This window comes from Pan paniscus, chromosome 23 (assembly GCF_029289425.2).
Source record: "Pan paniscus chromosome 23, NHGRI_mPanPan1-v2.0_pri, whole genome shotgun sequence".
NCBI classification, from domain to species: Eukaryota; Metazoa; Chordata; class Mammalia; order Primates; family Hominidae; genus Pan; species Pan paniscus.
Genome location: NC_085927.1, coordinates 36,000,857 through 36,018,821, shown reverse-complemented (window position 1 = coordinate 36,018,821; position 17,965 = coordinate 36,000,857). Strand labels below are relative to the sequence as shown.

The 17,965-nt window shown below is 42.6% G+C and overlaps 1 protein-coding gene across 1 annotated transcript in view; it reads right to left on the bottom strand.

The window, feature by feature from the left end:
- MYO18B (myosin XVIIIB) overlaps window positions 1–17,965 on the bottom strand; it is a 268,281-nt gene that overhangs the window by 16,780 nt on the left and 233,536 nt on the right. The window contains exons 39-40 of the mRNA XM_034948321.3: window positions 10,693–10,737; window positions 9,144–9,281 (exon numbers count right to left, since the gene is read on the bottom strand). Coding sequence (XP_034804212.2) covers window positions 9,144–9,281; window positions 10,693–10,737 — 183 coding nt within the window. The remainder of the gene's footprint in view (window positions 1–9,143; window positions 9,282–10,692; window positions 10,738–17,965) is intronic.

Sequence of the window (17,965 nt, the reverse complement as noted above, 5' to 3'; positions counted from 1 at the left end):
AACTTTTCTTATAAAAATAAACCATTAAGAGAGTGAAAAAGGTAAGTGACTGAGTGGAAGAAAACCCACATACCTTATAAAGGGCATGCATTTAGAATACATAAAGAACTACAGAGCAATACAAAAGAGATGGATAACCAAAGAAGAATAAAAATAATGGACAAAAGACTTTCTCAGACACTTCATTAAAGAGGATATTCAAATGAAGATATAAGCATATAAAAAGGTTTATTTACCAGGGAAATGTGAGTGAAGATGAAAATTTGAAACTACTAACATCTATTAGAATAGCTAATTTTTTAAATAACAAAACCAGGCGTTGGCAAGGATTTAGAGCAACCAGAACATTCATTCACTGCTGATGGTTACATAAATTGGAATGACTGTTTTGACAGTATTTACCAAAGCTGAAAACACACCTAGCAATTCTACTGCTGAGTATACGCCCGACAGAAATCTGTATATTCATGCAACAAAAGATGTGTACAAGATTGTTCACAGTAATACTATTCATAATCATGGGAAACCATAAACAACCTAATTGTCTATTAATAATAGAATAAATTAATTATTACTCTATGTTCACACAATGGCATATTATTGACTATGGTTTCTCAGTGGTGGTATAATTGCCATTTTGGACCCGATAATTCTATGTGGCCTGTCCTGTGCATTGTAAGACATTTGGCAACATCGCTGAACTCTACCCATTGGATGCCAGTAGCATGACAGCCAAAAATGTCTCCAGACATTGCCAGCTGTCCCCTGTTGAGATGGGTAGTGGTGCAGAAGTGCCTCCAGTTGAGAACCACTGATACAGACTATAGAGCAATGAAAATAAATGAATTACTGCTACATGCAACAGTGTAGATGCATCTTGAAAACATAATATCGAAAGAAAGAGGCCAGACACAAAAGAGGACATATTGGATGCTTCCATTTACACAGTTCAAAAAGGGGCATATCTAATATACAGTGTTAGAAGTCAGGATGGTGGGTTTCTTTGAGGAAGGAGGAGGTGGTGGCTTGAATGGGCACAAGGAAGTTGTAGGGGCACTGTAATGGTCCAGTCTTGATTTTGTTAGTAATTACAAATTAATTAGGTATGATCAATTTTTTGAAAATTTCCTCAAGATCCACTTTCCTGTATATATATTTCAATGGTAAATTTGCGTAACAAAACCTTAGCTTAATCAGAGAACCACAGATTATAAAAGAATGTTCTGAACCATCAATGATGTATCCAAATAGTTTTCTACAAACTTGCAGCTTAGGTGAACCTCAAATTTTCTAAAAGGTCCACAGACCTACCATCCAAGACCTCGAGTTCTAGACAGGAAACAGCCTTCCTTCCTATAAATACCTGTCTGAGAGGGATTTGGGTCCTAAGGATAAATCCTGTGTCTACATTCAGACTTCACCTGTTTTCACTTGCTCAGGCCTTTGGTCCATGGTTAATGTGTTTGCATTTAATATTTCTGTGCATTCAGTTTCAAAATCTTTTCCACTAATCTTCCTAATACTGATAAAACTAAAAAGACTCCTTATGTCCTAGGAAGACATAAAACCATATTCATGAGAGGCCCTTTCATTAAGTATTTCCAGGATGGATTAAAATTATCCTGAGCTCCAGTTCTAAGAATGCCGAGACCAGTAAATAAATGTACTATTGAAATAAAATTAGCATCAGATGCTTACCCCACTTTGGGAACGAGCTGTTTTTTAAAGCTAAGTACCATTTATTCACATATCCATAATTAATGAACTAATTACAAACGAGTCTTATCTCATCATTTAAGCAGCCCTCACATGACCCATCTTTGGCTTCCTGTCTGTAGTAGAGTAATTGCCCTTCTTTGAAAGTAACGCAACTTTTTTTTTTTAAAGACAATACTGTGTAATTTAGACCTTTTTACTTATTCAAGCCAGCCTTATCCCAAATAAAAACAAACAGGGTTGGTGGTAGGGTCTGGATCTTTCCTTTTAAACCAAGAACTGCAAGCCAAGAGTTTGGGGCTGCAAATGTTTACAGAAAGCAAATTTTCCCCTGCAAAAAGGAAAAGTTGTAATGCCATCTTTTAGCCAAACGAAAAGCAGTTGTGTTAAATCGGCACCAAAGCAAATGATACATACAACAGTAATTAGCAAAGATTACACAGTAATTAAAATCACGATGATTATGTGAGTGAGAATAATTTATACAATAATCTCCATGCTCACATTGCAATATGGTACAAGTCCAATAGCAACAGCAGAAAGCCAGGCTTGGTAATAAATTCAAAGCACAGCATCACTAATTTTGTGATGATAGATTGGCCATTGAAATTTAGGGATAAATAAAGTCTCTGATCAGGAGACACCATTTTAGTTAGATTTCCCAAGGTTACTGAATGGGGACCCCAAACACTCTAATAAGTTTCCTTCCTCCCCACCATTCTTTCTCTTCATAGTCTTGCCCATTCCTGTAGTTCATTCAGCTTCCCCCTTGGTGGAAAACATTTTCTATGCTTATAGTTTTCATCTACCAAGTCCTCATTCTCCTGCTTCAGGTAAGGCCCTTCATTGTCCTTTGGGGAACCCCTCCTCCCTTCATGTTCTCATGGTTTGGTGGGAATTTCCAAGAGCCAGGTGAGAAGACTGACTTAGGCCAAAGGTAAGAGGCTCCTTCAGTCCCCTTGTCCATTCTGACTGGTTCAGGCTCACTCAGGCTTGCATTTTTTGTGAAAACTGTGAAGAAGAGAGAAATTCTCTTTACTACTGGACTCAGAATGGTGCAGGCATGAGTTTGGAGCTGTTGGCCGCCATCTTGTTGCCCCAGAAGGAAACCAACATAGAAGACAGCAGAGCAGAGAGGTTGGTGGGGAACCAAATCCCCATGATCATTTTTGAATTCCTGGATCTAGTAATGCCTGAAGCTAGATTTTCCTTTTTGGTTTCCCAGCTACAGGAAACAATAAATGCTCCTTCTTACTCTGGCCAGGTTGATGGGTTTTATGTCACCTACACTCATAAGAATCCCAACATTACGCAGAGGTTTCTTGGTATCTCCTTAGGGCTCCAGGTCAGAGTTTAAAAAGCTTCTGGACAATTCTCTTTGGATGTCCCCAAACACACGAAGTTTAACATATTTAAAACTGAGCTCACCAAAACTCCACTTTCACTGCCAAGAGGTTTTCTGTTGTGCTCATGGTTTTCTGCTGTGAGTTTAGCCCACTTCTGCAATCTCTGGTATGTGGAGCACCCAGTCCTAGTTTTCCCTAGTCCTGCCTGTCAGCATCCATGCCTTTGGCACAGCAGCATTACCTGGCCTGCTCTGGGATGAAGGACAGAGGATGGAAGGGAGTTTCTGCTTATTAAACACCAACTTGGTGGCAGGCCTTCCAATGAGCACTCTAGAGTGCTAATTTTCTACAGTTGTTAATTCTTCAGCTCTGCAAAGGGAATATTATTAAAGGCTATTTAACGGTGGAGGGGCTGAGACTCGGAGACTGTAACTTCCTCATAGTCAGGAACTAGTAAAGGAGAGGTTGTATTAGAAAACAGATCTACCCTTTACTTTCTTGAAGTATGTTTTCCAGGCCCGCTGGTCAGGCCCTGTTGAACTTTCTGAGCCCACCACATGCTTCTGCCCTCAACCTGCACTCTGGGACCCCTGCTGTAGGCAATGAGGAGCCACTGAAACCAGATTTTCCTTTTAGAGGAATCAAACTGGCTAAAGTATAGAGGATGGACTAAAGGAGGGTGGAGTTGAAAGGTCTTTGCCAGAGTCTAGGAGCACAATTATGGTAGCTTGACTTAAAGGTGTTGGCAGTGGGGGATGGAGAGAAGCAGAAAGAGTATTTGTTTGGGTAGGGGGGTAGAATACAAGACCTACGGATTCGTTGAATATGGGGATGAGAGAGGGGAATGATAACCTAAGATAACAAGGGCTCCAACATGGTGCTTTATGAATAACAGAACCACTCAATGATCCTGATAACACAGGGCTGGTGGGGCAGGATGAGTTTCCTCTTGGACATGCTGAGTTAAAACATCAGGGAGATACCTGGTTGGTGATCAGTATAGACAATAAGATAACATACATAAATTTAAAACTTGGGAGAATATAAAGACGTTCATCTGTATTTAGGGGTCACCTGCTGAAAGCTGCAGAGCCAAAATCACAAAAGGAGAATTGCCTGCTATCAGGTGGAGAGAGAATCAGCCAGGTGAGGGCAGTAACCTGTGAACCCTGCATTTGGAGATAAGGTCGTGAGGCAAAGACCAGGGAAGAGCAGTTTGAGGAGAACCAAGGAACAGAAATCTTGTCAAGGCCAAGCAGATAGAGTTCCATGAAATGTTCAACAGTGGCGAAAAGTCCAGGAAAATATAAAGACTAGAGAATTTCCCCTGATTTGTGTCTCTGGAAGCTGCTGACACAGTGAGAAAGGTTTCAATGGAGTGGCAGGGCAGTCTCTGGGCTGTAGTAAATTGAGGCATGAATGTGGAGTAAGTGAAGATGGTACCTATTAACAACACGTCTGAGAAGCTCGAATCAAAAGGAAGGAAAAACAGTAACTCAATAGGACAGCAAGGTGATGGATGAGGACATGGTTAGGATGGGGAGGACCTCAGCTGTTTATAACCTCTGGGGGAAGAACTGAAACAAGGAAAGTTGAGGACACAAGAGACAGAGGTGACGCTAGATGAATCAGAGTGTTTTAGGGGGAAAGAAGACCTAGATCCCAATTAGCTTCAGACAGGGCAGGACTGGACCTCATCTTCTGAGACCAGAGGGAATATGGGGGCAGATAGAGATGAATGCATATACATCACAGCAGAAGTTAAAGCCATTATTATTTTACTTTGAATGAAACAGAAGTGGAGGTACCTCCTGAGAGTGATGGGGAGAGATCAGAGGGAAGTCAGGATGGTTTGGAATAATTGCCCAGGAAATGAGAACAGCGACTGCCCGATGACAATACCTTGGCAGTCTCTACAGCTAGGTCGTCATGCCTGTCAGCATGTGGACCTTGCAGAACAGGGTGAGTGACCATGGCTAGGGTTTTACTGGGCTTGGGGTGAGGATCTAGAAAGAAATGAGGCTTAGACCCTGCTCAGGAAGCCCAATGTGTTGTAAGGGTAAGAAGAAGTTGGGAGCGCCTCACTGCCCTCGCACTCTCATCCACAGAGCAGTGGAAGGAGGGCGAGAAGGAGAGGCCAGGCATGCAGCAGGGACTGACGTAAGCATGCCAGACCCTGGACAGCCCAGGCACCACTTGTGGCCAGATGTTAAGAGAAACTCCTGAACAAAGTGTGACTGCCACCATCCAGCCCATAAACTCCCTCTCTGTGGCCACAAAGGTAATTTAGTGTCTTCGTCTCCAGAAGCGCTTGCACTTATCAGCGGCAGCAGCATGATTCCTAGGCTGTAAATCATAACGCTTTAGGTGTATTTCTCTTGAGTTGACATCCCCTTATAAATAATGTGGGGAATGCTTTTATTTTGTTGGCAGAAGACTGCTTTCTCCCTCTCTTCTGTTTTTAGAGTGACCTTCTTTCTCAGTCAAATGGGATATATCCAAGAGGCTCATTTATTGGGTCTTCCCACGCACCAGGTAATATGGGAGTGGGTATAAATAGGAGTCTTGTTCTCTAATATGATACAGTCTCCTAGCAGAAAGGACATTCATATCTATTAGAGTTTAAAATGCAAATGCCCTTTGATCCAGAGAATCATTTACCCATGTTTATAAGGATGTGTGTTTTTCAAAGCTTGACAAGTTAATATCAAATATCTGGAAAGCACCTAAAAGTGAAATAAAGACACTATAGTTAAATAAAGCATGGCAGCTTGTGCAGGAATTACAAAGAATGAGATGAACTTATGCATACTGGTAAGGAAAGATCTCCAAGGTGTATTGCTGAGGGAAAGAAGTATATTGTAAAAATTTATGAAAAGCATTACATGTAATTATATAATTTATGTTTTTAAAAATCCCACAAATATGCTATATATTTACTACAAGTACATGTATATGTTTATGATATATACATATAGAAAAAGATAGAGAAGGATATACACCAAACTGAAGATGATGGATCCTTCTGAGAAGGAAGCTTAAGACTGCAGTGGTGGCCAAGGGGATTTCAGCCTTCTGATATATTTTGAGTTCTTTGAGAGAAGTATTCATAGATTGCTTGTGCAATTAAAAAGAGCTAGAAGTCAAGACACCTGTACTCTGTGTCAGTTCATACCATAAATTTGGATAAGATATTTCCCTCTGCAGACCTCAGGTTTTCCCATCTATACACTGAGCAAGTTGGGCTGGATAATCCCGGGGTCCTTTGCAACTCAGAATGCCTTGAGTCCTCAAGCTGTAAACATATTCAAAGGAAGGGGTTCATAATTTTTAGGGCTTAATGTCATAGGATCTGGTGCTCAGTAGCACTTTGTCTTGGCTGAACATTGAAGGTTGAATAATAATCCTTAGGCAGTTTTAGTACTAATGAACAGAGGTCAGATTTTTCCAGTAAACTTTACCAGGTGAGTGATCTACCTCCCGGATGAATGCCAGAGAGCTGTGGTAGCATGGCAAATAAAATAGAGGCTTTGGTGGGATTCCAACCTAGGTTCAAACTCTGGCTCTTCCACTTACCTACTTTGTGCTATTAGTGAACTACCAATCCTCTCTGCGCCACAATCAATGCTGAGCTGTGACCAAATACAATTAATATTTCTGCTCCAGCCTTGATGTTCTGGTCAGTTATTCATTCAACAAACATTTATTGAGCACCAACTGTGAGCCAGCCCTGGGGATGTGGCCATGAGGAAGACAGACAAGAAATCCCTTCTTACAGATGTGTAAGTATCTCCCTTGCCTCCTGCCCCCTCCCTGTTCTTGATGCAAGCACTTTCACTCCAAACAGCAGCTGAACATGCCCAAGAACTTGGAAGGGGAAAGGGAAGAGAAAAGGGAAAGAGACTCTGGATAGGGCTCTCTGGGAGATGCTGAAGACCCACCTTGCCTGAGGGGCCGCTGCAGGAGCTGTAAGACCATCTATGCATGGATCAGTTGCTCCCCCTTCTCTGAGTCTCAGATTTCTCTTCCGTAACATGAAGATAGACAGTGAAGTCCATCTCCTGGGATTCCTCCGGGCATCAAATAGTTACTGCTGCTGATAAAAATGGCTAATTTTTTGTGGCTCTTTCTAGGTGCCAGGCTCTGAGTAAAGAGTGGCTTGTGCATCACCACATTACCCCTGACAACAATCATGATTTACTCAGGAGGAAACATGAACAGAGAAGTTAAGCAGCTTCTCCAAAATCTCACAGCTGCAGATATGCAAGTAAAGAATTGGAATATTATTTTTTAATCTATGTCCGGGTCCATACATAGTAAGCATTTGATAAATGCTTATTGAAAGTTATATGTACTGGTTTGTCTTGTTGTTCTAAAAACGTTGACTTTAAAAACTATACATTGTATACGTTTTCCTATAGATTATGCTTTCTAATCCAGTGCTAGAGAATTCAGTGAATTTGGAAGCAGCCAGAACACTGATTAAAGATGAATCTCTGTATAGAATAACAATTTTAAAACTTTTCAACAGGCCATTACAATGTAAAAAGTGCCTACTTTTTGTTTTGGCAATATTGATATTGCCAATTATATCTTAAACATATATAGCAAATGAAAAAAAAAAAAGAATTGGAATCCAGCTCTGACTTCAGATCCTGCACCGAAACCATAATACCCTACCATCTCCCATTCAAACAGGTGCCAAACAACTTAGGTTAGGCTGCAATTCATCTGTTAGGATCCTTATTATCCACCCTAATATAATTAGAATTATGAAACTTGGTTATTATGTTAATGAGCATTCATATTCTTCTCTGGCTGCCTCCAATTCTCCTGCTGCCACTGGCAGACAGGCTAAAGCAAAGGTATTTAGTTTTCAGAAGAGATAAAGTCCTCATAGTTTGGAGTTCACAGAGGACACAATTCCCTTCTTCATACAGGCCTTTGTTTTTAATTAAGAGCAGTAATCAGATAATCTTGCTTTAATTAGCTCCCCAGAAGCAACCCATTCTTGAAGGCTGTCTTTGATATTTTCTACATCAAATCTTTCAGCCTAAGATTATCTGCAGACATGCACCAGACATTTGCCATTTGCCAAATATGCCCAAAAGTTTAGCATAAACTCCCACTCCCTTCTTTTTGTAAAGACAACCCCTGCATCAAAGCAAACACGTTTTGAGTCAGGAAGGGGTTGTCTGGGTTTGCTCCATGAGTCTGTGATTTTTCCAGTCTTATCATATTGGGCCTTCTGTTCACAAAAACTGTGAGCATCTCATCTTAATTATGCATATCTTAATCCATAATTTCTGACTTATGGCCATTAACTCCTAATTACAAGAGGGCCACCCTTGAAAAGGGAAACCAAGTGAGCTCAGAGAAATGGAGCTGAAAAGCAAGAAGGAAGATGGATGATAGAAATTGTGCAACTAAGGGTGAATCCAAAGGCCCATTTATTGGAGGCGGTTGTTGTTGGCAATTCTGTAGATTTGTGAGGCTCCCATATCAGGCCACACCTGAATTCATCCCTTTCTGTGGTAAGGAAATTATAAAATTAAAAATAAAGCTAAAATTCGAATAAAGCTAAAATCTCCAGGTGATAAATCATCTGGCCCAATTTCTTTATAATGACTTTCCATTAAAAAAACTTAAGTGAATATGTTTATTAAAAATTTTTTGAACCTGTAATTACCCATAAATGGAAAAAAGAGTATGATGTGCCTTAAGTAGAAGGCAACTATAACAACTATTACTATTTTTTTAAATGTTCACCCTGTGCTATTTAAAAATCTGGAAAACCATGCTCTGGAGAGGACTGCATTAGGTCCTCATTGCTTCAACCATTTGGATCAGTAAATAAAATTATATTCCATGTATTGCAGATGAGGAAGTAGAAGCTCAGAGAGGGTAAAGGATCTGCCTAAAGTCACACAGCTAGGAAGTGGCAGAGTTATACCTCAGACTTTCAGGACCATGCTTGTTCTTGCCTATGCCAGAGACAATGAAAGACTTGAACAACAACTTTCAAAGTCTGAGATTCTTCAAGCTATTAGCCATCCAGAGGCAGCAAGGAGATACTCTTACCTGGGGCTGAGGATGCAGCTGCTGGTGGCTGACTGTCGAGAAGGAGTCCTCATAGTATCTGTGGCCAGGGACAGAGTACAGCTCAACCAGGACTGCAGGCTGCCCTCTGGCTGGGAGCTGAGGATGGAGACGTTATCCCTAGAATAAGATTGCAGGACACCATCAGCACAATGACAATCACAGTAACAGCAATAATTAGATATTCACCCATAGCATAAGCCAGGCATTGTGCTAAGTGATATACCTGCATAACCTCACTCACCATCCCAGAGAGGTAGGAGCCAGTGCTGTCACAGTTACACAGATGGAATTACTGAGATTTGGAGAGGCCAATTTGGGTCTTGGCCAAGGTCACCCAGCTAGTCAATGATGAAATTGGGATGCAAACCCTGTTCCTTTTTATTCCAATGCCCATGCTATTAATCATGGCACTCTTCCTTGGGGAGATACACACTCCACTACAAATGTTGAGGTCTCTCCAATTTAGGAGTAAAGTTTGGCATTGAATTTGATGTGTTCAAGGAATATATCAAGTGTGAAGGTCTTAACTCCTTCCTTACCTTATCTGGATCATCTTTAAAACAGGGACTCTACTTTTATGTCCCCTGATTCTGAAAGCGGCACAGAAAGAGAGGGGGTCGTCATAGGTCCTCAATGAGACCACGTAAGTTGATATACTCATTCAACATTATGTATATGTGTGTGTATATGTATGTGTGTATATTTGTTTATTAATATTATTTATATGTGTGTATGTGTATATATATAATAATATATAGTTTTTTAATAGGACGCTCTATTTATGCCAAGCACCAGTTCTTGTCCACGTGAACTTAACATTGACCCTGTCCTCAAGACCCCATCTCTATAAATAACAATAAAATTTTTAAAAATTATTAATATTTTCTAGAGGGACAGAGGGTAGGTTTTACTAGAACCTGCTCTCTGTCCCTCTATAAAGCATTAGTAATGGTAGGTTCTAATAAAACCTACCCTCTGTGCCTCTATAAAGCATTAATAATTTTTTCTTTCAAAGAGGGAGCCTTGATTTGCTTCTTGGAGGCCTAAGGAAAGACATCAAGTAGTGAAAGTTGAGCTACATCTTCTTTGAAGGTTAGGGTTTGGCCACGCAGGGACTGAAGAATGGAATTTTGGGTGGAAGGAATCATGTACACATAGGTACAGAGGTCATAAGGGTCGGGGCATAAACAATATGGAAACCAGAAATCACAGTTGGAGGGGAAAGCAAGGGTCTGAATGTGCAGAATACAAACATCAGTGTAAAAAGTCTGTTCTGGGGCAATAGGGAGCCACTGAAGGTGTCTGAGGACAGTAGCATGAGAAGGCATAGGCTTCTTTCTGTCTAAAAGAACTAGGGCAGTTCAATACGATGTTCCTAGTGCTATAGGTTATGACCATGAAGGCATTAGTCTCATGGGCATCACTGATAATTCTCCAAGTGGACATGGATGTTCCCTCTGCAAACTGGACAGAGAGAGCCAGGGGCTCACCCTTGTGAGCTGCTCAGTTCTACTTGGGGTTAACTTACATCTCTTTTCGGCCACTGCTGCCACAATCCACTGCCGTCTGGACACTAGTAAGAGGCACAAGAAAGAGTGTGTTATCCTCGTGCTGCCAGGGGCTTGGAAACATGGTTATTGACGTTAGACAGACATGAGTGTGAATCCCACTTCCAACATTTGCCCCTGTGTGATCTCAGGGAAGTCACTTGCCTTCCCTGAGCTTCCTTTCTTCCTTCCTAAAATGTGGCAAATAATGGGGCTCTGTTGTGGAGCAGAGTAAGTGAGATAACCCTTGTAAAGATCTCAGCATGGTTCCTGGCAAATAGATAGTGCTAATTAAGTGGTAGCAACCATTACCGCTACTCTTGTTTTAGTACAACTAGTACTGCTATTATTAATAGCATTGTTATTGCTAACAAGCAAGGCATTAGCTGTATGTTCTTTGTGAGTGCTAGCAAATCAGACATGGAGCAGGGCAGCTTCCCAGGGCATTGTGGGAAACTCCAATACTAATTACGATGGCAGCTGTTCTTTAGAGAGCATCCCTCCATTCAACAAATATGCTACCCACACAATCTCATCTACCTACCCCATGTGTCTCCATTTTAGAGATTAGGAACTTGACATACTTGTCTAAGTCACACAGCTTTTGATCCCAGGCCTGTTAAGCTCATGCTCCTAATCAGCATGCAATTGTTCAGTGGGTGGGTGCGGACAGCCAAACTGCAAACCTCAGACACCTAGGACATCATTTTAATCTGGATCATCAGGCTGGGGCTTCTCAGTATTCTCTGCTGTAATCTGGACAATTCCTCTTTTAGAAGATCAAGCTGTTTCCTCTAAGAGCTGCACCTGCTGCTCCTTGGCTCCCACCCTCAAAAGCCTGTCACCCTGGGGGCTTCTATTTACATGCATGTGTCCAGGCAGTGACCAACATCCCTTCTGGACCAAGAACAAGTCTTATTCATCCTTCAGCCCCAAAGCTCAGTCAGACCAGAAGTTCTCAGACAATGCTTGGTGAATCCAACAGAAGAAAAGTCAGTAAGCAACAGCCATGGGCCAATTCTAGCCTACCATTTATTTTTATAAATAGAGATTTTTGTCTGTGATTGTTTTTGCACCATAATAGTAGTGCAACAAAGATAACATGGCATGAAAAGGCTAAATATTTACTATCTAGCCCTTTTAAAGAAAAAGACTCTGCAGTGGAACAAAAGCAGCTTTTGTGAACGGCCTTGTAGGAGGCAGAATAATGGTCCCCAAAGATGTTCACATTCTAATCCCCAAAACAAGGGAATATGTTTCTGTACAGGGAAAAAGTTTTATTGGAACACAGTCACCCATTCACTTACATTTTGAGTACTTCCTCACCTACTTTGACTAAACACCAATCTTTACTTGAATCCAGCACTCAGGAAAGTCTTTATAGCCCAATAGCTAATCAAAGCACACACTGGTGTTAGTTCTTGTTTACTATTTACCCTGGCTGACTCCATGAGTACTAGCCCCACGGGTGGACTCGGCATTCAGATTCACCCTCTTCCAAAGGGCTCTTCCCCAGCACTAGAGACCCATTCCCTCCTTGATGTCTAATCATGCTGGGCATCTTCTCATCTCCTTACTCTTCCACATGCTCCTGCTCTCTGACCCACTCTGTCCATACAGGGGGCTGATCTGTATGGACAACATCAATGGGTTCCCTATCCCATGGCTTTCTCTTGGACTCAGCCAATAGGGAATGCAACTGACAGTTGACAGGAAGGAGGGAAGAGAGGGAAGCTGAAGTTACTTATTGTCCTGGATTTCTGGATTTCTCTCTACTGCCTTTCCTTGTGTTGGCTCCAGCTCTCAACCAAAGGCCAGAGCTCCTCCTATCAGGCTTCTCTCTCTCTCTCTTTCTTTCTGGATTCCAGCAACTGCACCCTCTTTTTCTCCCTTCAGACCTTGCAGGAGTTACTGCTCTCAGTTGTTGCTATTCCCTAGGTGCTGCGCCATCTATACCTTGGGGCTTCCTCACACCTTTGTAAATAGTCCTTTTGTTAAGCTCTCTTCATTCAGAGTTTGTCTTTCAGTTTCTGCCAGACTCTATTACAATAGCTAATCTCAATGCTTTTTCTACCTTAACAGGAAGATCTGCATTTATTAGGCCAATAGTTTATATGAGGAAGAAGCAGACAGCAGGCATGACCCAACACTGCACTGCTAACTACCGTTACACCCTTAATCACAGTGTCACAATGTGGGAGAAAAAAAAAAAACAGCGAAGAATCTAAAGGGACAATCTTATAAGAGCCTAAGATTATCGGCAATCCTTACTAGCTCCTCCTAAGCTTCTGATCTGGAAAAGAACTAGCCACAAGGACAAATAAAAAAGATGGAAGTATAGCTGCTTATTAATCCTACATTTTTATAATATCTGCACACTGGTTGCTTTTGCCCATGAACCTGTTTCACTAAACTTGCACAGAATATCTAAGGCTGAAGTCAAGACCCACCAGCTGGTCTGTTTGTTCATTCATGATGAAATACTGTCCATACCAAGTGTGATATCTGACCTGGACCCCATGCTTCCTACCATTTGAGATGGTCTCCAAAAAATGAGAGTATGTTTAAAATAAGGAGGCTGAATTAAGAGCTTCTGGGAACTATAGCTCACGTTTATTGTACGAACAAACGCTGAAGGCACCTAACACCTTTATCATGAGATGATCCGCAATGAAGCCTTCGGGACAGGAGATTAAAAAAAAAAAAAAAAAAAAAAAAAAAGGCTTTCAGGCAGAAGCAGTGGGGAGCTTTGTACTGTCTGCTCCTGAGAAGTATTAAACCACATGGGCAGAACTCACTACCATATAGACTGCATATAAGTCACAGGTTATTGGTCCTGGAAAGTACTTGAGTTTGTATACCATGGTGCATGGAGCCCTCGAGTTCTGGGAGACCCCATGAAAAGTGTGGGTACCAAGGGGTCAAGAAGAGAGACCTAGGAGGAAGGCTTAGCCCAAAACCTTCCTCTGTCACTCCAATCAGAGGATGGCTGCACTCCATCCTAAGCTAGAATTTTGTACATGAGTTAGCTTTGGTATAAAAAAGGAATTCTACAATAAGGAGGACATTTGAAACACATTGGCCCTTTTACCATGTGAAGAAAGTGTCTCTGGGCTACAAGCTCCACAAGGCAAGTCCATGTCTGCTTGTTCCCTACTGTACCCCCTGTCCCAAAACATAAGGTGTCCATTCATTGTTTTCTGCTGAGTGGGCACGGGCCCAAAGGGCAGATGACCTGTCCATGGTCCTGATTCATTTGCTGGTACAGCTGTCTGGGACCCTCATCTCCTGACATGTGGTCAGTGGTTTTCTCTCCCCTTGGTGCAAGTGGCTTTTTAAAAAAAGAACTTGGCCAGGCGTGGTGGCTCATGCCTGTAATCCCAGCACTTTGGGAGGCGAGGCGGGCAGATCACGAGGTCAGGAGTTCCAGACCAGCCTAGCCAATATGGTGAAACCCTGTCTCTACTAAAAATACAAAAATTAGTCAGGTGTGGTGGCGTGTGCCTGTAGTCCCAGCTACTCGGGAGGCTGAGGCAGAAGAATCGCTTGAACCTGGGAGGCAGAGGTTGCAGTGAGCCAAGATCATGCCATTGCACTCCAGCCTGGGTGACAGAGTGAGAGGAGAAGAAGATGGAGAAGGAGGAGGAGAAGGAGGAGGAAGAGGAGGAGGAGAAGGAGGAGAAAGGATGAGGAGGAGGAAGAGGAGGAGAAGGAGGAGAAAGGAGGAAGAGGAGGAGGAGGGGGAGGAGGGGAAGGGGGAGAGAGAGAAGAAGAACTTGAACTTGTGCCAGGAATTTATAAACAGGGTGTTGATGATGAGCGAGATAATTAATTCAATGTCTTCAGCTGTACTTCTTTAGGGTCAGTCTTTGCCAGACAATTCCAGTCTAAATGCAAATGTTGCCTGGGAAGTAACATGTAAATTCATTGGCCCCATCTCACAGTGACAGATACAAGTTCTCCTTAATGACAGGGCAGTTACTGGGCAGAGAACAGAGACCTTGACAAGGGAAAGGAGGAAGTAGGTTACATTTGACATGACAGCAAGGCTTGGCCATTAGCAGTTTAGGTTATGGGGTCAGCCTGGACATCAGACCATGGCTTCATCACTTACTGCATGGATTGGGGCAAATTTCTTGACTTCTCAGTTTCTTCATCTGCAAACTGGGAAGAATAATGGTAGGAGCCTCAGAGAGTTGTTTTGAGGATAACATATGCCAAACAGGTAGCATAGTACCTGCACAAAGCAATTTCTCAAGAAAAGGTACCTATTGTTACAATTATCATTATTTCCTGTAATGCTGGAATAGATAAAGTAGTTTGGAGACCTGACTCTCTGTGAATCCTACTAGCTGGATATATGGGCTAGAAGGAAAGCCAGGTGGTCTATGCAGCATCATTTAAACAGGTGTTATATGGTACTAAGGCCTTGCATTGCAACTTGAACTGCAGCATCAACCTTCTCAGATTAATAGGAATGCTTTAAGCTGTTCTCCCTGGCCTGGAGCACATTCATTACTCACAGGGGACAAACTAGAAAGTAAAAAAGTTGCAGGAAAAGAGCTGTTGGAAGTTCCAATGACTGTCCTACTAGGTAGCAAGAAACTTTACAGTTTGGACAGAGCCTGGGTCCACTCATGAATAAATTAACTCAGAAGCATGCCCTTAGGAGCAACCAGAATCTTTGGTTAGACCCAGATCTTTCCACTTGTCCTACTGCAGCCTAATTTTAGCCAGGTTATAAAAGGATGTACGTTGGAAAATGTCCGACTTACACTAAACAAAGCAACTGAGGACTCTTTTTTCAGAGCATTCGTCTCAGATTGGACCAGCTGGTACTTATGCACTTTCAGCTGACCCAAGAGTAAGAGGTCATTCACTGACCTCTCTACATCTCGCCCAAACCCCTTTACCCCCTAGCCAAGGTGACAGACAGAGCAGCCGCAGCCCCTGGGCCATGAATAGACAGGGCTGTGTCAGCCAGCACATTCCTCCCTCCAAGAATAATGAGCATACGCCAGGCCTGGGTGACTGGCTTAAAGCATTTCTCCATTAACCTAAGGAGGTTGATGCCACAGTGCAAGTTACAATGCAGGGCTCTAGTGCAGGAGAGCACACATTTAAATGCTGCCACATAGGCTACCTGGCTTTCTGAGCACGTAGCCACGTTTCCAGCCTGGAAGGCCTGTTATGCTCAGATCTAATTCCCAACATGGGGAAATGTGACTTTTTGTAATTTGAACAAGTCTCTCAAAGAACCTCACCTGCAGCTGAAGCATCTCTCTCTCTCTCTCTCTCTCGTGTGTGTGTGTGTGTGTGTGTGTGTGTGTGTGTGTGTGTGTGTGTGTGTGTGTTTCTCTCCTGGGTTGGCTTTGAATTTATTATAATTGAGAACTCTGTTTGGAGAAGTACCTCGAACCAGTCCCTCAGGCTCTAATCCAAACCTCTTACCCCAGGGTGATGAGGAAATTAGGAGTGAAGTGTAGCGTGGAGCTGTTAGCAAGTGGGAGACTATAGACTGGGGCCTGGGCAGGAGCTGGGGGTTCTGCTATGGACGGTGGATTTACAGCCTAGCAACACAAATACTTCTTTTCATTGTTTATAACCAATTTAATTGCACTGTGATCAGAGAACATGCTTTATACAATATTAATTCTTTGAAATGTGTTGAGACTTCATGGGCAATTTTTTCCCCCAGTTTCTCCATTTCTATGATATTACTGAAGTCTACACTGTGTTTCCACTCAAATCCAAGTTCTAAGTCAACATATTAGGATCAAGGCCTGCTGAGAATTAGGAAATGATCCCTAAGAACCACCCTGGGGTCAGGGCTGGCTTCAGGGGCTTGCGACCCATGCCCAGAAGGGCCTGCATTTTGGTTTAATGCTCTTGTGTTACTGTCTTGAAATCTTAAATAATTTTTTAACAAGGAGCCCCATACTTTCTTTTTTCCTTCGTTTTTTTTTTTTTGTTTTTTTTTTGCAACAGAGTTTCACTCTGTTGCCCAGGCTATAGTACACTGGCGCCATCTCAGCTCACTGCAACCTCTGCCTCCCTCGTTCAAGCCATCCTCCTACCTCAGCCTCCCAAGTGCACCACCAAGCCCGGCTAATTTTTGTATTTTGGGTAGAGACAGGGTTTCACCATGTTGGCCAGGCGGGGCTCGAACTCCTGACCTCAAGTGATCCACCCGCCTTGGCCTCCGAAAGTGTTGGGATTACAGACATGAGCCACCGCACCCAGCAAGCCTCACACTTTCACTTCACACTGAACCCTACAAATGACGTGGCCAATCCTGCCTGGGGCACTGGGGCATTTTAAGAAACTGAGGGTGTCAGTGGGTTTCTATGGGTCATCTTCAGAGGAGAAGAAAGGTAGGAGAAAGGGAAAGAGGAAGGTGGGATGGAGAAAGAGAAAAGGGGAACAAGAGGGCTGCTGCTCCCTCATCTACCTTCCCGGGGGACACTGGTCTTCTTTCACTTCCTAGAACGTGCCTTGATCTGCCATTACTCATTTTCTTCAGGCCTTCCCACAGCTGGCTCCTTCGTTTCATTCGGGTCTTAATTCCAATGCCTTCCTCTCTGGGAGGCTACATCTGCCTACCCTGCTCTTCATCATAGCACCACGTTCTCTGCCCTCGTAACTCCAATTGTATTCTCGTGTTTTATTTATCAATCTGTGCACTTTATTTTTGGACATACACACACACACACACTCCACCATCAGAATGCAGGTTTGATAAAAGCAGGACCACCCCTAGGCTCTTCTCCCTCTCTATTCCTCAGCAATTCAACCAATCTGGGCTTTAGACACAGTTCCAAACATTCATTTCTGCCTGACTTCAGGCAAGTTACTCAACCTCTCTTCATCTGTAAGAGGGAGAATAACGATAACAAGAAGCAAGTGGAATAAAACAAGCACTTAACACAGCATCTCGCACACAACAGGTGCTCAGTAAGACTTTATCAAATGAATGAATGAATGCAATTGATGATGATTCTCATTGAGCCCCTACTATGTGCAAGGTAATGTGCTAGGAAGCCATACTTTTTCACTTGCTTCTTATTATTAACCCATCTTAGACTCAAAGAGACGGAGGCTCAGAGAGGTTGAACAACTTGTCCAAGGTCACGCAGAAATTAACCATTAGATCTCTAATTGGCAATCAGACTTGTTGATGTGCAACGCCTATTCCCTCTCAAATTCTTCCTTGACTTCCCATTGTAATAATCCTGCACATTGCATGGGGCTTTT